The 22012-nt window shown below is 37.7% G+C and overlaps 1 protein-coding gene across 4 annotated transcripts in view; it reads right to left on the reverse strand.

Moving 5' to 3' along the window:
• The window catches only part of STAG1 (STAG1 cohesin complex component), a 496597-nt gene that overhangs the window by 156798 nt on the left and 317787 nt on the right, over nt 1-22012 (reverse strand). For all 4 annotated transcript variants that reach the window (XM_086354992.1, XM_086354939.1, XM_086355079.1 and 1 more), the window contains 2 exons: nt 10124-10275; nt 8068-8141 (listed from right to left, as the gene is read on the reverse strand). In XM_086354992.1, coding sequence (XP_086211118.1) covers nt 8068-8141; nt 10124-10275 — 226 coding nt within the window. The remainder of the gene's footprint in view (nt 1-8067; nt 8142-10123; nt 10276-22012) is intronic.

The raw sequence follows: 22012 nt of genomic DNA on the forward strand, positions 1-22012 counted from the left end.
AATGAAACTGGAACACTTTCTAACACCATACACAAAAATAAATTCAAAATGGATTAAAGATGTAAACGTAAGACCAGAAACTATAAAACTCTTAGAGAAGAACATAGGCAAAACACTCTCCGACATAAATCCCAGCAGGATCCTCTATGACCCACCTCCCAGAATATTGGAAATAAAAGCAAAAAATAAACAAATCGGACCTAATTAAAATTAAAAGCTTCTGCACAAGAAAAGAAACTATAAGCAAGGTGAAAAGACAGCCTTCAGAATGGCAGAAAATAATAGCAAATGAAGCAACTGACAAACAACTAATCTCAAAAATATACGAGCAACTCCTGCAGCTCAATTCCAGAAAAATAAACGACCCAATCAAAAAATGGGCCAAAGAACTAAATAGACATTTCTCCAAAGAAGACATACAGATGGTTAACAAACACATGAAAAGATGCTCAACATCACTCATTATCAGAGAAATACAAATCAAAACCACTATGAGGTACCATCTTACGCCAGTCAGAATGGCTGTGATTCAAAAGTCTACAAGCAATAAATGCTGGAGAGGATGTGGAGAAAAGGGAACCCTTTTACACTGTTGGTGGGAATGCAAACTAGTATAGCCACTACGTAGAACAGTGTGGAGATTCCTTCAAAAACTGGAAACAGAACTGCCATACGACCCAGCAATCCCACTGCTGGGCATACACACCGAGGAAACCAGAACTGAAAGAGACACGTGTACCCCAATGTTCATCACAGCACTGTTTACAATAGCCAGGACATGGAAGCAACCTAGATGTCCATCAGCAGACAAATGGATAAGAAAGCTGTGGTATATATACACAATGGAGTATTACCCAGCCATTAAAAAGAATACATTTGAATCAGTTCTAATGAGGTGGTTGAAACTGGAGCCGATTATAGAGTGAAGTAAGCCAGAAAGAAATACACTAATACAGTATACTAACACATATATACGGAATTTAGAAAGATGGTAACAATAACCCTATATGCAAGATAGCAAAAGAGACACAGATGTATAGAACAGTCTTTTGGACTCAGTGGGAGAGGGGGGAAATGATTTGGTAGAATAGCATTGAAACATGTATAATATCATATAAGGAATGAATCGCCAGTCCAGGTTTGATGAAGGATACAGGATGTTTGGGGCTGGTGCACTGGGATGACCCAGAGAGATGGTATGGGGAGGGAGTTGGGAGGGGGATTCAGGATTGGGAACACGTGTACACCTGTGGCGGATGCATGTTGATGTATGGCAAAACCGATACAATATTGTAAAGTAATTAGCCTCTAATTAAAATAAATAAATTAAAAAAAATTTCAAAACTGAGATCAATACAGGTGGTATGGGTGTAAGAAAAGATTTTAGAAAGATGATAACGATAACCCTGTATGGGAGACAGCAAAAGAGACACAGATATATAGAACAGTCTTTTGGACTCTGGGGGTGGGGGGAGGGGGATGATTTGGGAGAATGGCATTGAAACATGTATAATATCATATAAGAAATGAATTGCCAGTCCAGGTTCAATGCAGGATACAGGAAGCTTGGGCTGGTGCACTGGGATGAGTCAGAGGGATGGTATGGGGAGGGAGAAGGGGGGGCGCGTTCAGGATTGGGAACACGTGTACACCCGTGGCAGATTCATGTTGATGTATGGCAAAACCAATACAATATTGTAAAGTAATTAGCCTCTAATTAAAATAAATAAATTTAATTTTTTAAAAAAGAAAAGATTAAAAAATCCAAAAAATAAAACTTTGCATTTATAGTAATTCAAGTCCCAAGAAAAGCACTAAAGCAACTCAGCTGAAGAACAGCCTTCCACCAATGGTGCTTCTAAAAAATACACCTATATCCAAAAAGTGTACTTATACCTTTATATATACCATATACAAAAATTAACTTAAAAATAGTTTATATAAATTAATTTAAATGATTAAACCTCTAGAATATAAGGCATAAGAATGGGTTAGGCAAAATGTTCACAGATATGACATCAAAAGCATGACCAAAGAAGAAAAATGGATAAATTATTGCACTGAATATGAAAACTTTTGCTCTTCAAAAGGTACCATGAAGAAAGAAAATAAAGTCACAGGCTGGGGAAAATTATGGAAATCATTTATGTGATAACACACCAGAATTAAGAATACAAAAAGTACTTTTATAAAATCCTTCTTGATAATTGTTAGAATAAAAAGATCAGTAAGGATAGAAAAGACTTAACCAACCATCAACCAACTCTGACCTAACAGGCATAAAAACAAAAGCATGATACATACTGTTTTCCTACTGTATCACAATAGAACATACTGTGGTACATAAAACAAATCTTATTAAACTTAACACTTAAATCATACAAAGTATATTCTCTGACTAAAATGATTTTAAATTAGGATAAAATAATAGGAAGTTTTGAGATATTTGCAAATATACACAAAATTTCTAAATCTAAATAATCCATGGTTCAAAAAAATAAGCCCAAAGGGAAATTAGAAAGTATTTTGAACTAAATGAAAATGGAAACAGCACACTCCACATCTAGGGAAAACAGGTATAGCACTGCTAAGAAAGAAAATTGTAGGAGTAAAAAAGCTCCAACACTTTGGCCACCTTATGCTAAGAGCAGAGTCATTGGAAAAGACCTTGATGCTGGGAATGAATCAAAGCAGGAGGAGAAGGGGGTGACAGAAGATGAGATGGTTGGATGGCATCATCAACTCAATGAACACTGACTCTTTGTGACCCCATGCACTGTAACCCACCAGGTCCCTCTGTCCATGGGATTTTTCAGGCAAGATTACTGGAGTAGGTTGCTATTTCCTTCTCCAGGGGATCTTCCCAACCCAGGGATTGAACCCAGGTCTCTTTACCATATGAGCTACCAGGGAAGCCCAATGGACATGAGTTTGAGCAAACTCCGAGAAATTGAATGACAAGCAAGCCTGGTGTGCTGCAGTCCATGGGGTCGCAAACAGTTGAACACAACAAACTGACTGACAACAAAGAATTATAGCACAAAGCAAAGCAAGGATTAAACCAGCGATCTCCGTTTCCACCTTGAGAAACTAAGGACAAAGGAAGGAAACCTAAAGAAAGTAGAAGAAAGAAAATAATAATAAAAAGAGCAGTCCTCAAGTGAAACAGAAAACAAAAACAGTGAAGAACCAAAATCTCGTTCTCTTAAGAAAAAATAAATGTAACTGATTAGTTCTAGACAGAAGATACATGAGATGACAGAGGAATATATTTCAGACAAAAAAACAGGATAAAACCACAGAAGAACAACAAAGAGAAGCAGAGACAGGCAATCTACCTATGCGTTCAGAGTGATAATTGTAAAGATGATGAAAGGTACTGAGAGAAGAATGGATGCATGGAGCAAGAAACGAGGCATTTTTAACAAAGAATTAGAAAATATAAAGAATAAACAAAAGAATACAATAACTGAAATGAAAAATATAACAGGAGTAATCAACAGAAGACTACATGAGGCAGAAGAATGTATCAGATGGAAGACAGAGTAGTGAAAATCACTGCCACAAAATAGGAAAAAAAAAGATATAAAATGAGGAAGTTTAGGAGAATTCTGGGAAATCATCAAGCAGATTAATATTTACATTATAGGAGTCCCAGAAAGAGAGGAGAGAGGTGGAGGAAGAACTTGAAGAGCTGGAAACTTTCCTAACCAAGGAAAGAAAATAGTCACCCAAATTCCCACACAGGATTAATCCACAGAGGAACACACCTAGACACACTGTAACCAATTAACAAAAGTTAATGGGATTCCTTTCCAATCCCACCACATACACAACACAACCTTCTCTGGATGAAGAGTGGCCTTTGGTGTGGTTGGGGTTGGTTTGTTTCACTTGCCCTAAGATCTCTTCCATTCCACATTACCAAGATGGTGGAAATTATTTTCAACGCTTGATTTAGATATTTTGAGTATCTCAGCTATCTCCTGAACAGTGTAACATTGATTGTTTTCAAATAAAGTCTCCATTTGACTACCATTGACTTCAACTGCTCTATCCGACCTTGGAGCATTTCCTGCAAGAAATCCCCAGCATGAAACTTTGCAAACCTCTTTTGACATCTTTGATTAGTCACAGCACCTTCTCTACACAGTGCACAAATCTTCTGCCACTTCAACGGCAGAAAGTGAAGAGGAACTAAAGAGTCTCTTGATGAGGGTGAATGAGGAGAATGAAAAAGCTGGCTTAAAACTCAACATTTAAAAAGTGAAAATCAAAAAAAAAAAAAAAGTGAAAATCATAATGTCTGGTCCCATCACCTCATGGCAAATATATGGGGGTAAAGTAGAAACAGTGACAGATTTTATTTTCTTGGCCTCCATAATCACTGCGGACAGTGACTACAGCTACAAAATTAAAAGATGCTTGCCTCTTGGAAGAAAAGCTAAGACAAACCTAGACAGTGTATTAATCAACAGCGAATATTCATTGGAACTTCTGATGCTGAGGCTCCAATACTTCAGCCACCTGATGGGACGAGCTGACTTATTAGAAAAGACCCTGACGCATGGAAAGATTGAGGGCAGGAGGAGAAGGGCCAACAGAGGATGAGATGGTTGAATGGCATCACCGACTCAATGGATATGAATTTGAGTAAACTCTGGGGGATAGTGAAGGATAGGAAAGCCTGGCATGTTGCAGTTCATGGGGCTACAAAGATCTGGACATGACTTAGCGAATGAACAACATGGCAAAAAAATCAGGAAAAAAAAATAGATTTACATTCATGTACAGTGAGTGCCCTCCACACAAACCTGCAAGTTGTGAAATTTCAAAGATGAGAATGTGTGTTTGCATGTCCAATTTATGTAAAGTAGTTCATATGTCTGGCATACATTGTCATGTGTGTGCATCCTCTACAAGTGGTTGTTCTTTTCTGTACTTTACTGTGTAACACTGTATAGAGTACAGTAGTATAGGATCTTTATGTAAGTCCAAGGTGTCTATAAGTAAGCATAAGAGCAGCGGTGATATAAGTGGTACTGCTAAGAAGTGCCAGGAATTGGAAGCTCAGAGAAAAAACAAAGAAGAGAAAGAAGTAACTCAAAGACTGAAGAGATCCATGATGCTGGAAATGGCAAGGGGATTTTATTTGAGGAAGTGTTATTTGTTTGTAGGCACAGGACTTTAACGTAGACCAGTACACGAAGCTTTCAGCAACAAGCTTCAGAATGCAATCCAGTGGTACTGTGTCATCTACGGTAAGAAAAATAGAGCTACTACCCGCACATCATGGGATCATTTTTCCCCCCCAAGAGAGTACACAGAACTGAATCCCGCAAGAAACCAGAAACTGTGCAATCATTGTCAGGTGTGAGTGAAACTGCACCTTCCTCTCTCTTATTGCTGACAATCCTTCAGCTCTACCATCTCCCACTCTTGCTCCCTCCTACAGTCGGCACCTCTTCTTGCTTATTCACTCAATGCCAACTCCTGTATGTCAGCAGCTGTAATACTGTACTTTTTATAATACTGTAAAGATTAAAAATATTTGTTTTTTTGTGTATTACTCGTGTATAAAAGTATTATAAAACCATTACACTATGGTACTGTATTATATGGGCTTCCCCGGAAGCTCAGCTGGTAAATTCATCTGCAATGCAGGAGACCTGGGTTTGATCCCTGAGCTGGGAAGACCCTCTGGAGGAGGGCATGGCAACCACTCCAGTATTCTTGCCTGGAGAATCCCCATGGACAGAGGAATCTGGTGGGCTACAGTCCATGGGGTTGCAAAGATGTTGTACATGACTGAGCGACTAAGTACACTACTGTACTATATAGCTGATTGTGTTAGTTGGGGGTTCAGGATAACTTTGTTGGACTTATCAACACATTGGACTTAAAAATTTGCTCTCAGGACAGAACTCATGCTTGTGTAGGGGACTTAAAGCATGTGCGATTTTTTTCTGTGTGTGTGTGTGTGTGTGTGTGTGTGTGTGTGTGTATGAGTCACTTGCTGTGTACCAGAAACATGATGCTGTAAATCATTTGTACTTTAAAAAATAAATCTGAATTTATAGTGATAAAAACATTCAAATGAAGAAAAGTAATACCTCATGATTATGTGGGTTTTAACCCAAGAACTTACGGTTAACATATGAGAAATCAACCAAATTAACTCACCATATTAATAGTCTTAAAAAAGAAAAACCACAAAATGATCTCAAAAGATGGAGAAAAGTACTTGACAAAAATCAGCATTTATTCCTAATGAAGTCTCAGAAAATCAGGACAGGACATGAAACTTCCTGAACTCAACAAAGTTAATCTATGAAAAACTTACAGTTCAGTCTTAGGGATGAAAGACTTTAATTTTCTTAGTGAAAGAAATCAGAAGGAGATAAGAACGAGAATCAGGAGTACAATATGTAAATTCTATTTCTATAAAATTTTAGAAAATGTAAACAAATCAGTTAGCTGATTAATGATTGCTTAAGGATGGGGAAGGTGAAGAGTGGTAGGAAGGGAGGAATTACAAAGTGTTATGAGAAATCTTTTCAGGATATGGACATACTTTGCCTGTCACTTTTACAGGGGTGTGTGTGTATGTGCCAAAACATCAAATTATGCACTTAAATGTACAATTTATTTTATGTTAATTATATTTATGTATGTATGTACATGCTCAGTCGCTCACTCATGTGCGACTCTCTGTGACCCTTCGGAGTGTAGCCTGCCACTCTCCTCTATCCATAGGATTTTTCAGGCAAGAATACTACAGGGAGTTGTTGATTCCTTCTCCTGGAGATCTTCCTACTTTAGTGATCGAACCCACGTCTCCTGTGCCTCTTGCATTGCAGACAGATCCTTTAACCACTGATCCGCTTGGGGAAGTCCAAAAAGACTGCACAGCAGGTAGGAATGCAAGGAAATTCTTGCATTTTCGAAAATTAATTTGTTGATAATTTATTATGAAGTGAAGTTCGCTCAGTCGTGTCTGACTCTGCAACCCCATGGACTATACACTTCATGAAATTCTCCAGGCCAGAATATTGGAGTGGGTAGACTTTCCCTTCTCCAGGGTATCTTCCCAACCCAGGCCTTCCACATTGCAGGCAGATTCTTCCTGGCCACCAGGAAAGCCCAGTATATGGAAGGAAGAGCATGTGATTCTCCATTGAGAGAATCCACACTCAAAGTAAAAGCCTTGGTTATATTTCAAGAGTTTTATATTTTGAATGACATCAAAATGATTTAAAAGTAAATTATCAAAGTTACAATTTTTCCTTAAAAAAAAAAAATTCCCCCTACTTTCTCTGTTTAAGTTTTAAAATTAACTGGCCCAGCACAAGTTTCAAACGTGTCTAAAAAAAGTCTTATTATCTGTATCTGTGTCTTATCTATGTAAACATCACACCTAATTAACAGAAAACAACAAGCATATGTATTTGATTCATTAATTCTCTATGAAATACACTCATGTAATTAATATTTTAAAAGTTCACAGGTTTTAAAGAAAGACACTTGCAATAGAGCATGACAAAAATACTTCAGGAGTATTTTGCTCCTACTTTCATGTATATAGTTGAAGGTAAAGAAGAATGATATTACAGAGATGCTGCATTATTTGCAGAGGTGTCCTTTCCTGTACACATTTCTCCCATAACAATTTTTAAAACACTGCTGGTTAATTTGACCATATAATAAGATGTGTACAATGGGGCATTAAGTATGGAATTTAATTCTTTCAAAAATGAAGATAATGAAATCATATTAAGGCCATATTACGGATATGTTATTAATTAAAATGAAATTAGTACAAACGCAAGTACAAAGGAAGTCTCTAACAGTATATATTCTGAATCTGGAAGAACGTGTCGATGACAGCTGTGGTACAATTTTGACCACAGTTAGTAGCATGACATTTATTTAGCTTTCATATACAATGGTGCTTTCTAGCTAACAAAACAAGTAATTAAAGAGTTTATGTTTTTATAATTGAGTAGGACTACAAAGAAGCTACAAATTAAGTTAAAAATCTTCTAAATGATTTTTAAAATCCCTTACCGGTATCTATGAACAAATATACCCTTAAAAATAGAGTTCATCATATTTTCGATTTCATCCTGATTTTCTTGTAGCTGAAATGAGAAATAAATATAAATTAAAATACTAATAATTTTATTTGAAATAAAGAGTTCCAATCATTTTAAATTCATGATTATTCTCATTCTGTGTAATTTTCAATCCTTTTTCTTAAGTATTGTGCAACAGATGTCTTATATTACCAGGATCCTTTCATTTTTTTCTACAGCTTTACTACATTGGCTTAGAACCTCTTTCTGTCTCTCTCAACATGTATTAATGGAGAAGGAAATGGCAACCCACTCCAGTGTTCTTGCCTGGAGAATCCCAGGGACGGGGGAGCCTGGTAGGCTGCCATCTATGGGGTCACAGAATCAGACACGACTGAAGTGACTTAGAAGCAGCAACATGTATTACACAATGACTAAAAAATAGTGGTATGGTTTAAGTGTGACCAGATGCCTATCACAAAATATTATTTGCTTTGGGAATAGGCCTCAACTTATATACCTCTCCTGTCCAAACCAGGTCCCCTGCTTGGTTTTACTTTTCTCAGTAACAGATAATTCTTGATTATTACATTTGCCATTGTACGGGAACGTTCCTATTTCACCTAAACTACCCATTAGCCTCAAAGTAAGTGTAGGTCAAATTCCCAATAAAGGAGGAATACAAGGCAGCAAGCATCTCAGCCATTAGTGATGAAATGCAGCAACAAAATGAATACTATAGAAAAGAGATGAAGAAATTTCAGGCATTACTACTCGCTGAAGTTAAAATCTGAGTTCAAATATTACTCAAAAGGAATAAAACCAGTGATACAAAAAGTACATTCAATACTATGACAATAAAATACCTTCAGATATCCTCTTTTGCTATATGCTTTATTTTCAGTTTTACTGAAATAAGTTTGGGAGAATAATTATTGAAACTTAGTTTAAATTTACTTTTGCTACCTTTATTATACAAAAACTTAATAATTTATATAAAAGGTATACAGTTTGGTTAGCAGGACTTACTAAAGAACAATTCCAAAACTTACAATTATTTCTAGTATGGAATGTCCTGTGAGTTGTATTGTGTTCCTCAAAACTTCATATACAGAAGTCTTAACTCCTAGACCTCAAACCTTATTTGGAAATACGGTTGTAGCAGATGTAATTAGTTAACTTGGAGTCATAATGGAGTAGGATGGACCTCAAATCTAATTGACTGCTGTCTCCTTTTTATAAGGAGAAACTTAGAGACACATACAGTGAGAAGGCCATGTGAAGATTAGACTTACCCTTTACTTTCTTTTTTTGTTTTTTTTTGAAAAATTAATATTTAATAACAATGTAAAAATCATTTTATGTATATCCTTTACTTTCTAGCCTACACAACTGTGAGACAATAAATTTCTGTCCGAAAGAAAAATCAGTTTGTGGTATCTGCTGTAGCAGCCTTAGCCCTCCAATACATCATAGACTATGATTTAATCAATCATAAGTTTGTTCCCTCTTATTGCCAGTTATAACCCAGTATTTGTTGACAGCGATGTGTTTATAGCACTGAGATACTTTTCTTTTTTCAAGGTAAAACAGAGATTAATACTGTACATCTAAAATTTTATTTCTGATTGGATGAAAAAATGTTGCCTATAAAAATCTAGTTTAAAATCATTTTCAACCCATATATGAAACCTTCACTATAAAATTGGGGCCAATCTTATTTTTTTTTTTAATTCACAGAAATGTCTCATACACCACAAATACACAGTCTTTGGCTTTCTTGTGGAATGCAACTTTGCTGGCCCCTACTTTTGATGTTAGTATTTACTGTGCTTTCTGGTTTCATAGCTTGATAATCTCTCTGAGTTATCTAACTCTCAGACTACCTTCTTTCTAAACAGGGTTGTTTTGTGATACTCTTCTGCCATCACACTGCACTCAGATAACCACTGGCTGGAATCAAATGCCAGATTCATTTGAAAACTTTGAGATCAAACAATGTACCTTTAAAAGACAAATTGAAGAATCTCAGTTACTGTGAAACTTACCTCTTTACGTTTTTGAAGTAGTAACTCCAACCTTTCATTGGCTCTCTTCCCAATCATTTTATTTCTCTCAGCTTCATATTGTCTCTGTGTATTATCCTGATGAATACTGAGGTTTAAGGCAACATTCACCAGAGCAGTCATGAGCTTCATGGCTAAGAAATAAAGGAAGATTATAGTATTCACCTGTGAATCAGAACTTCAAAAGTTTACAATTTTGTAACAGAAATGGATGATGGAAGGAAACTAGTCAACTTCTATGTTTGATAATCTAGGCATAATTAAAATAAAAAGAAAAATTGTTTTATGGAAATAAAATCATTTTAGTCTGCAAAAATTTTCTGTCTCAGTGTCCCTATAAGCTTGGCTTATTAATATTCCTATGAAAACCAGACTCATCCTGGGAGTTCTCTAGTGGTGCAGGGGCTAGGAATTGGCACTTTCACTGCCATGGCCTTGAATTCAATTCCTGGTTGGGGAACTAAGATCCTATAAGCTGCATGGTGCAGACACAAAGAACTAACAATAACAAAAAATAATCCCAAACCCAAACACCACCCCTACCCCCGCAACTGACTCATTCTAATTATCACCATGAAGAACTTAAACAGTATCTTCAACAACTCCTTTCCCTCACCTTCACACATACACAAATCTAAGTGTGTGCGTGTGTGCTCTCACTTCAGTCGTGTCCAGCTCTTTGCAACCCTACGGACTGTAGCCCACCAGGCTCCTCTGTCCACGGGATTCTTCAGGCAAGAATACTAACCAAGCCTTTCAGACCTCACTTCTGGCTACCAGTTCTGTGCATACAATTGCTTCCTTAATATCTGTGCTTAGATGCCTCAAAGGTGTCTCAGCTGTGTACAATCAATTTATGACTTTTATTACCATAGATGGTTCTTTCCCTGTGTTCCTCACCTCAGTGAATGGCATAACTTTTGATTCCTGAAAAATGGACTGAACCTATGATGTTGGGGGCCAAAGTGAGGTACTCCGCCCATGGCAAAGGTCATGAGGAAGGAGGCTCGACATACGCAAAGGCGGGATCGAGCCTCAGGAGTCCCCCTGGAAATCCTCGAGCGTCTACCCCCATAACCAGAGCCTGCCTACTTTACTACTTTGTGCTCTTACCTACACCTCTGACTTTACGAGGGGCTGTCCCCCACCACCTCTTTCGGAGAAGGAGTTAACCTAGAGCTCCAGTCAATAAAAACTCTTGGGTGTGACAAGAGTGTTTTAACCTACAAACTCCTCTGAAGGTTCTCTAGCCTGCCTGACAGGCTCGTCCGGCCACATGTGATTGCTCACAGCCTCCCAACCGTGAGAGGCACGAGATGCTTTAAACCTTCTAAAAACAGGTTCCTTAGAAAAGTTAGAAAACTATTAGTATAAGTATAATGGGCTGATTAGAAATTGTATTGGTAAAGGGTTTTTCATTTGTTGAGCCAATGTTTGTTGCTAAGTCTCCATATCCCCTGCCCTTACACACATTAATGAATATACAGAAGAAATAAGTATTAACCTTTGATATTAATCACGTTAGACCTTAGGCTAAGTAAATTCTTTCCTTAACTAAAACCCACTACACCCTCACCCTGTAGGAATGTAACTTTACTTGGGTGGCGTCTGTTTTGAGAATAATCAGCCCTGGAGAAATAAGTGTCCTGATTGACTGACCGCTGTCACAAGGAGAGGGTCATAAATTGTCAGCAGGCCCCCCTGGCCAGAAGATGATGTAACACCCCTAAGACCTCTGTATACATTTGTGTGAAGCACCTGACTTTAATAAAAGTCAGGACTGCTGTCCCCACGTGACTTTTGCATAACATCTCAGTGTATAAAAGTAGACCATGGAAAATAAAGAATTGGGATCAGTTTCTCGAAATACTGGTCTCCCCATGTCGCTCTCTCTCTCACTCTGGCTGAGTCTCCATCTGGAGCGCGGAACCCACCATGCTTACTAATTATGCCTGGGCTTCTAAGATCCGACCGGGGAGGCCTCAGTGTCTCCTCTCCTTCGGGAGAACGGAAGGACGCCTGCGGCCTACGTAAGTGGTGCAAACTTCTTGTCTTGAAGTTTTATTGGTCTCCCGCGTAAACCAAGCTACTCAGCCTCTTTTCTCCACTGAATTTTCCTACTGAGCTATCCTTATTCTATTACTCTTTATATCTTTAATTAATATCTAATTGAAGCTATTGTATCCTGATCCTCGCCTATGCCGTCTCTCCTTCGAGTACCCTGGATCAGCCGGGGCTGGTCCCCGGCACTATGAAACACATTAAATTCATCAAAAACATATTTTGTGAATTTCTGATTGATCTATTTTCCCCACAGTGTTCATGTACTTTTAAACATTCACCTGTGTTCATAAATCTATTTAAATATTTTCAAACTTCTGTTTCAAATCCTCTGAGGAACAGGTATGACACAATACTTAATCTTTTGTCTATTCCTACTCAGTTTCATCATTTAGATGCTGAGAGTACAGGGAAATCTGTTAAAGGAACGGAAGAACTTGTGATGGAAAAATAATCTCCCCTTTTTTCCCTTTAGTTTACTTATCTGCAATGAATGCTCAGTTACTACTGAGTGTTTTGGAAGAACCAATACAAATATATAAATAATTAAATGAGCCTGCATTTCTTTTAAAACTTCCAAAATTTCCTTTAATTACACATAAACATATATACATAATGCTCTATCTATACCTTTCTATTCATACACACACACACACACACACACGTGTTATTCTGAAACTCTATCTACGTTTTGGATACTATCAATTGATACTGCCCTCAAACCAAAATATTAACACAAAAATCCTAAAAAAAAAAATGCATTTAAGCTAGTGAGCTCTTTGAAATGCATTTAAATGTTTCTTTTTTCTTGAGATACAACATCTAAATATAATATATTGAGAAATCTTGTGTTTCAAAATATAGGCTAGTGATTTGACAGCATTTTACACATTGTCAGTAGAATACCTCTGAAAGCTAAAAGTACTTTTAAAATTAACCTGTATAAAAAAGAATAGCTCAAAGACAGAATTGATCAGGGGCATTCAAACTGCCTAAGTCAAGAATAACTTTTCTTTTAGGGATAATATTTTAAGGGAGTTTGTCCTAAGCATACAAAGTCATACCCAAATGGAGCTTAATTCTGTTTATACTTCTAGACTTCTAAAATAAAATGACTTGAAGATCAAGGAGTTGGAAAGCATTTAAATTTCCACCAACTCTGTCTGGAATTAATCAGTGGAAGCTGAGACATTAATGCTCTTGAACTTAACCGTGTTTTGTTGCGTTATATCGCCTTGCGAACCCAGATCCCAAACTCCCCAACTGGCAGTTGTGTAATGACCCTTCTCATACTCTAGGTATATATCAACAGCAAAATATATCAACATACTAAAACAGAAGAAATGTAAAATAATCAGTATATTTTCAGAAATATATTAGATATGATAATGCAGTATTTAATGTGTATGAGTATGTAAAATTTCAACTTCACTGAAATTTTCACCTTAAATACCAAAATACAAGCAAATACAGCTAGTGAAGAAGACTCCTAACTTAACAATATAGGTACAATAATGGGGACTGTGATAGGGATGGAGTCCCCTGAAAAAAGACTCATTCCTGCATAAAGTGAGCATGAATTACAATTTACTGGTATTATTAAAAGAATTTTATAAAATAATAATCCTACAGGAATTCAACCTGGTCTATGATATGGACTTTGAAAGTATCTTCTCTTTGCTTACCAAAGTGAATACTTCATTTAGCATTCACATTTTAAAGGTTAGCTATGGAATGACAAACTTGTTCTATTGCTGTACTACTAAAAGTGTGCTGGCTTGTTACCAGTTCAGTAAAGTATAAATTTGTTCATACATGATGTGGTTTGGCCTCTTGTGCTTCTGTTAAAGTCATAACAAGAACATGCTCTGGAGAGCTGCTGATTCCAGAAGAGAGAAATTTTGAGCACTTTTAATCGAAATTGCAGCTTGGAGTCAAAACACACTTGCAGCCTAGAGTCTAGCCAGCTAATCCCTATTTAGTCCACAGAGACTTCCAAGAAAAATTATAAATTTATTAGCGAGAAAAATAAACGTTTTTCGTTGTAAAAAAAAAAGTATAAATTTGAAAGTTTTTAGAAATTTTTATAACAATCTGACAGAAAATCTTATATATATTGAGTCTATTAACAAAATGACATTAAGAATATAATGTAAAAACTAGTCTTTTGCCACAAAAAATACTTATTTAGTGCTTCCCACTCATCTGCCAATCCGGAATAAGCACTGTTCTGAGTATTAGAAGCTGAAAAGTAAATGAGACAGTATCTGCGTCCATAAATTTACTGTCTAGTGACGAGAAGGCAAAGTATCAATAGATAATATAAAATAAAAACTATATCAGTTAAATAAAAATAAAATATGGTTAGAAAGAAAAATAAAGTATGGTAAAAAGGACAGAACACAATTGCACTCGTTTCATGTGCCAGCAAGGTAATGTGCAAAATTCTTTGACTATGCCAAAGCCTTTGACTGTATGGATCATAATCAACTGTGGAAAATTCTGAAAGAGATAGGAATACCAGACCACCTGACCTGCCTCTTGAGAAACCTATTTGCAGGTCAGGAAGCAACAGTTAGAACTGTACATGGAACAACAGACTGGTTCCAAATAGGGAAAGGAGTACGTCAAGACTATATTGTCACCATGCTTATTTAACTTATATGCAGAGTACATCATGAGAAATGCTGGGCTGGATGAAGCACATGCTGGAATCAAGACTGCCAGGAGAAATATCAATAAACTCAGGCATGCAGATGACACCAGCCTTATGGCAGAAAGTGAAGAACTAAAGAGCCTCTTGATGAAAGTGAAAGAGGGGAGTGAAAAAGTTTGCTTAAAGCTCAACAGTCAGAAAACAAAGATCGTGGCATTTGGTCCCATCACTTCATAGCAAATAGATGGAGAATCCGTGGAAAAGGTTGCAGACTTTATATTTTTGGGCTTGAAAATCACTGCAGATGGTGACTGCAGCCAGGAAATTAAAAGACACTTACTCCTTGGAAGGAAAGTTATGACCAACCTAGACAGCATATTAAAAAGCAGAGACATTACTTTGCCAACAAAGGTCCATCTAGTCAAGGCTATGGTTTTTACAGTAGTCATGTATGGATGTGAGAGGTGGACTATAAAGAAAGCTGAGCACCAAAGAATTGATGCTTTTGAACTGTGGTGTCGGAGAAGACTCTTGAGAGTCTCTTGGACTGCAAGGAGATCCAACCAGTCCATCCTAAAGGAGAGCAGTCCTGGGTGTTCATTGGAAGGACTGATGCTGAAGCTGAAACTCCAATACTTTGACCACCTGATGCAAAGAGCTGACTCATTGGGAAAGACCCTGATGCTGGGAAAGATTGAAGGCATGAGGAGAAGGGGATGACAGAGGATGAGATGGTTGGATGGCTTCACCGACTCAATGGATCTGAGTTTGAGTAAACTCCAGGAGTTGGTGATGGACGGGGAGGTCTGGTGTGCTGCAGTCCATGGGGTCACAAAGAGCTGGACACGACTGAGTGACTGAACTGAACTGCAGCTTCAACAGTACGTAAACCAAGAAATTACAGAAAAAAAGCTGGATTCAGAAAAGGTAAAGGAACCAGAGATCAAATTGCCAACATTCGTTGCATCATAGAAAAACCAAGGGAATTTCAGAAAAACATCTACTTCATTGACTACACTAAAGCCTTTGACTGTGTGGATCAGAACAAACTGGAAAATTCTTAAAGAGATGTGAATACCAAACCACCTTACTTGCCTCCTGAGAAACCTGTATGCAGGTCAAGAAGCAACAGTTAGAACTGGACTAATTAGATTAGATTAGAATCGACAATTGTGAACTGACCAGTTCAAAATTGGTAAAGGAATACGTCAAGGCTATATATTATCACCCTGCTTATTTAACTTGTAAACTAAGTATATTGTGCAGATTGCCAGGAGAAATATCAATAACCTCAGATATGTAGATAACACCATACTAATGGCAGAAAGTGAAGAGGAACTAAAGAGCCTCTTGATGAATTTGAAGGAAAGTGAAACAGCTGGCTTAAAACTCAACATTCAAAAAACAAAGATCATGGCATCCGGTCCCATCACTTCATGGCAAACAGATGGGGAAGAATGGAATGGAAAAATAGTGACAGACTATTTTCTTGGGCTCCAAAATCACTGTGGACAGTGACTGCAGCCATGAAATTAAAAGACACTTGCTCCTTGGAAGAAAAGGTATGACAAACCTGGACAGTATATTAAAAAGCAGACACATCACTTTCGACTAAGGTATGTGTAGTCAAAGCTACGGTTTTTCCAGCAGTCATGTATAGAGAGCTGGACCATAAAGAAGGCTGAGTGCCAAAGAATTGATGCTTTCAAACTTTGGTGCTAGAGAAGATTCTTGAGAGACCCTTGGATAACAAGGAGTTCAAACCAGTCAATCCTAAAGGAAATCAATCCTGGATATTCACTGGAAAGATGAATGCTGAAGCTCCAATACTTTGGCCACCTGACGTGAAGAGCCAATTCACTGGAAAAGACCCTGATCCTGGGAAAGACTGATGGCAGGAGGAGAAGGGGGCAACAGAGGATGAGATGATTGGATGGCATCATCAATTCAATGAACATAAGTTTGAGCAAACTCCTGGAGACAGGAAAGGACAGGGAAGCCTAGTGTGCTGCAGTTCATGGGGTCACAAAGAGTTGGACATGAATGAGCAACTGAAAAACAACAAGAAAGGACAGAGAGCAAACAGGCTGGTTAGGCTTCACCGAAGGCCTCACAATTAAGCATAAACTGAGGCGATGAACATGATTCTGTAACAGAATTGTGTCCCAGGGAGAAGGAATAAAAAGTGCAAAGGTTATGAGGTAAACTGTTCATAAAAAGAGCAACATTTGTTCTCTCTTATCCAATTAAAGTTTCTTTTCTAGAAAAAAAAAAAAAAGAGCAACATATTTAGTGTGGCTGAAGCACAGAAATAGGCAAGAGACAGGCTGAGGAGGAAATGAAAAGGCCAGGTTGCAAGAGTTTTACTAGGAACTAGTTAGAACACACGGAGAAGGCAATGGCACCCCACTCCAGTACTCTTGCCTGGAAAATACCGTGGACGGAGGAGCCTGGTAGGCTGCAGTCCATGGGGTCGCTGAGGGTCGGACACGACTGAGCGACTTCACTTTCACTTTCATGCATTGGAGAAGGAAATGGCAACCCACTTCAGTGTTCTTGCCTGGAGAATCCCATGGATGGAGGAGCCTGGTGGGCTTCTGTCTATGGGGTCGCACAGAGTCGGACACAACTGAAGCGACTTAGCAGCAGCAGCAGCAGTTAGAACACAAGAATGAAATCTAAATGAGATACGAACGACTCACTGGAAATTTTGGTGTGGGTGAGAAATAGCCCGATTTATATTTTAAAATACTGTGTGAACATTTATAGAAGAGTAAAAGTGGAAGAAGGAAGACCAAATAGAACACTGAAAAAGAGCTGCACATATTTTGTCAAAACCTTATTAAGTTGATTCTCAAGTTTTTGGCCTTAAGCAACTCAGTAAAGCAATTCTGGCTTTGATTAGAGTGGCAGCAAGAGGTAGAGAGAAAATCACATCTGAAATATATTTCCAAGGTAAAGCTGAAAGAATATGATAATATAGGAAATTAGAGAAACAGCAAATGCAAGGGAAATTGGAAAGTCTTGTGCTTGTTAGGTATCTAAGTGGAAATGGGGCTTTCCAGATGGCTCAATGGTAAAGAACCCGCCTGCTAATGCAGAAGGTGCAGATTCGATCCCCGGGTTAGGAAGATCACCTGGAGAACGAAATTTCAGCATGTTCTAGTAGTCCTGCCTGGAAATCCCATGGACAGAGGAGCCTGGTGGGCCTCAGTCCATGGGACTGCAAAAGGAGTTGGACACGACTTATCAACTAAACAACAAATGGAGATGGTTAACAGATATACATCATCATCAAAATACTAGTTTCTAAAGCCATTAAACTGGATGTCATATTGATTCAATGGACTTCAATTTAGTCACTGGAAACAAATGAGGCATGATTTGTATGCTGAAAAGAAGTCTACCAAGACACTTGTTAATGGAGAAAAAAAAGATGATTGTCAGTGTGTATATTATATTATCATTTATACATAAAGAAGGAATGCATTATTTACTATTATATGCCAGTCAGTCTTCTAAGCTCTTTACACACTTATTCATTTGTACCTCACAACTCTTTCAAGTACTATTATTATTTCTTTTTTATATAAGAGAAACCTGAGACACAGATTAGAGATTTGGAAATTACACAGCTAGTAGCTGGCAGAGATATAATTTGATTGCAGCCATCATGCTTCACAGTCTAAGCTTTTAACCACTATACCATACTGCCTCTCACTGAATATGCATTTGCTATCATATTCATAAAATATCACTGGAAAGATGTACTAGAAACAGGAAACTCTGGATGCATTCAGAGAAGATAATTTGTTGCCTGAGAGCCACGGGTAGGAGAGTGACATTTCACCATATAACATTTTTAAATCTGAAATTTTAAATCAAATGACAGCATTACTCTCCTACCATAATTAATTTTTAGTAGAAATAATAAAAACATGGAATTTGTTTTCACTTTATTCACTGAGAAGTGAATAAAGATATAAAAAAATGAAAATATCTTTAGATTGAGTCCTGAGATAATTCAGTATTTACAGTTTAGCTTTCTAAGACCCATCAAAATAGCATTTTAAGAAGGAAGAAGTAGCTATGTCTTTCAAGAAAGAGAAAGGTAACAATGGAACTGACCAGTGATTAGGACGCTAAGAAGGTAACTGCCGACCTCAACAAGAGCAAAGGCAGTGAAGAGGTAGAGATAAAAACCCTACTGGAGTGGGTTTAAAGAGAGTAAGAGGAGAGTGAGTAGAGACAATAAACAGAAATAATTCTTTGATATTTGAAAAGGAGAAAAGGAGAAAAATAGGAATGTAGCTAAGGACCATGTGGAAACAAGGGATGGTGGGATGGTCAGTCTTAGGTATCAACTTGGCCAGGCTATCAGTTCAGTTCAGTCACTCAGTTGTGTCCAGCTCTTTGCGACCCCATGAACTGTACCACGCCAGGGCTCCCTGTCTATCACCAATTCCCAGAGTCCACCCAAACCCACGTCCATTGTGTTGATGACGCCATCCAACCATCTCATCCTCTGTCGTCCCCTTCTCCTCCTGCCCTCAGTCTTTCCCAGCATCAGGGTCTTTTCCAATGAGTCATCTCTTCGCATCAGGTGGCCAAAGTATTGGAGTTTCAGCTTCAACATCAGTCCTTCCAATGAACACCCAGGACTGATCTCCTTTAGGATGGACTGGTTGGATCTCCTTGCAGTCCAAGGGACTCTCAGGAGTCTTCTCCAACACCACAGTTCAAAAGCATCAATTCTTCAGCACTCAGCTTTCTTTATAGTCCAACTCTCACATCCATACATGACTATTGGAAAAAACATAGCCTTGACTAGATGGACCTTTGTTGGCAAAGTAATGTCTCTGCTTTTGAATATGCTGTCCAGGTTGGTCATAACTTTGCTTCCAAGGAGTAAGCGTCTTTTAATTTCATGGCTGTAATCACCATCTGCAGTGATTTTGGAGCCCAGAAAAATAAAGTCAGACACTGCTTTCTGGCTAGGCTATGGTATCCAATTATTTAAACAAACAGTAATCCAGGTGTTACTGTGAAGCCATTTTGTAGATAAAATTAACATCTATAAGTAAAGGAGACTACCCGCAATAATGTGGTGGCCTCATCCAATCAGCTGAATGCCTTACGAGCAAAATCAGAGGGGTTCAGGAGAAGCAATTTCTCGTTCAAGACTGTACAACTCCTGCCTAAGTTTCTGGCCTGCAGGTCTGCCCTACAGATTTTAAAATAGCAGATTCAAAACTGTGTGTGTCATTCACTAAAATAAATCCTCCTCTCTCCAAATATATATATATGTACACACACATACACACACAACATAGCTTAATGGTTATATTATGCAAATAAGTAAGCAAGTAACAAAGTATATTTTCCAATGGTTCTGTTTCTGAAGAGCCCTAACTGATACAAAGTGTTTCTAAAAGATAAGGGCTGTTACAGCCTACAATACAATGATAAACGGTGTGGGGGAAGTGAAGCCGGAAAGAGAAAAAACTTCTTGAGGTAGTGAACAGGGATTAGATCCACTGCACAAGTGCAAGGACTGATCTTAGCTAGACAGCACCCTCATAAGAGAAAACACAGAGTATATGTGTATAGGTACAGCTAAAACAAGAAAATTTAATCCTTGAAGGATTGTATTCTGTTCCTATAATCAGCCAAGTGTGAAGAGGATAGCAGACATTACAGGTTTGAGAAGGTATGAAATAATATTATAAGAAAGGAATATCCATGGCATAAAATACTGTAATAGGATTGCTAGGTAGAAATGAGAGAAAAATTGTAGAAAGCCGAGTCATTATGTGTTTTTCTACACTCACTTTGAACTCCACTGGTGCAGTTATGGAGCAGGTGATAATATGAGGTTTTCCTAAGGGATATAATAGAGAGCAAGCAGGCAAGGATGTTACGGGTCCTTCATGAGAAGGACATGATTATAATTAATCTGGGTAACAGAATCTAAGCTAGGAAAGTGGAAGAAGTAAGGACATCAAGAGCACTAAACAAAGAGGATCAGGAATTTAACGGCCTAGTAGAGGAGAAGGCAATGGTACCCAACTCCAGTACTCTTGCCTGGAAAATCCCATAGACAGAGGAGCCTAGTAGGCTGCAGTCCATGGGGTCGCTAAGAGTCAGACACGACTGAGAGACTTCACTTTCACTTTTCACTTTCATGCATTGGAGAAGGAAATGGCAGCCCACTTCCAGTATTCTTGCCTGGAGAATCCCAGGGACAGAGGAGCCTAGTGGGTTGCCATCTATGGGGTCGCACAGAGTCAGACATGACTGAAGGGACTTAGCAGCAGCAGCAGCAGAGGAAAAACAATACTGGAGCTGGGAACATATAAAACAAAAACAGGGACCAAAGGTATCAACAAATAGGATGGCTGAAATCAAGATTATGGACACTGGCCATTTAATCACTATTCAACAATTTACAATTATGTTTTCTTAAACATGAAAATGAAAACTAAAAATCTGCCCTTATATTTAGTGATACTTATTATACTTTTGAAAAATATTACTGCAAACTCTAAAACTGTTTGATAGTGGGACAAAACTAAATTTTAAAGAGAGATAAGATTATCTTCCTCTTTTAAAAATTGAAGTATCATTGATTTACCATGTTAGTTTCTAGTGTACAGGAAAGTGATTCAGCTATGCACATATATATTATATTCTTTTCCATAATGTTTTATTTTTACATATAAAATACATTATTTTACATATTTTTACATATAAAATATATTATGTATTTTTACATACATATTTTACAAAATGTTTACAGGACAGTAAATATAATTCTCTGTGCTATACCAAACAACCTTATTGTTTATCTGTTTTATATACAGTAGCTTGTATCTGCAAATGTCAAACTCCTAATTTATCCCCCACCCTCATTCCCAATCATAAATTTCTTCTGTATGTGAGTCTGTTTCTGCTTTCTAAATAAGCTCATGTGCATCACATACCATATGTCTTTCTGATCACTAGGTCTACCCATGTTGCTGTAAATGGCATTACTTCATTATTTTTTTAAGGCTGAAGAGTATTCCATTGTAATCATGTTTCTTCGTTAGTTTTAAAAAACTTATTTAAAAAAAAAAAGGTTTACAAGCTTCCACTTTACAAAGAATATTTAA

This window comes from Bos grunniens, chromosome 1 (assembly GCF_055505025.1).
Source record: "Bos grunniens cultivar Pamir isolate PY7600 chromosome 1, Bosgru_T2T1.0, whole genome shotgun sequence".
Classification (NCBI taxonomy): Eukaryota; Metazoa; Chordata; class Mammalia; order Artiodactyla; family Bovidae; genus Bos; species Bos grunniens.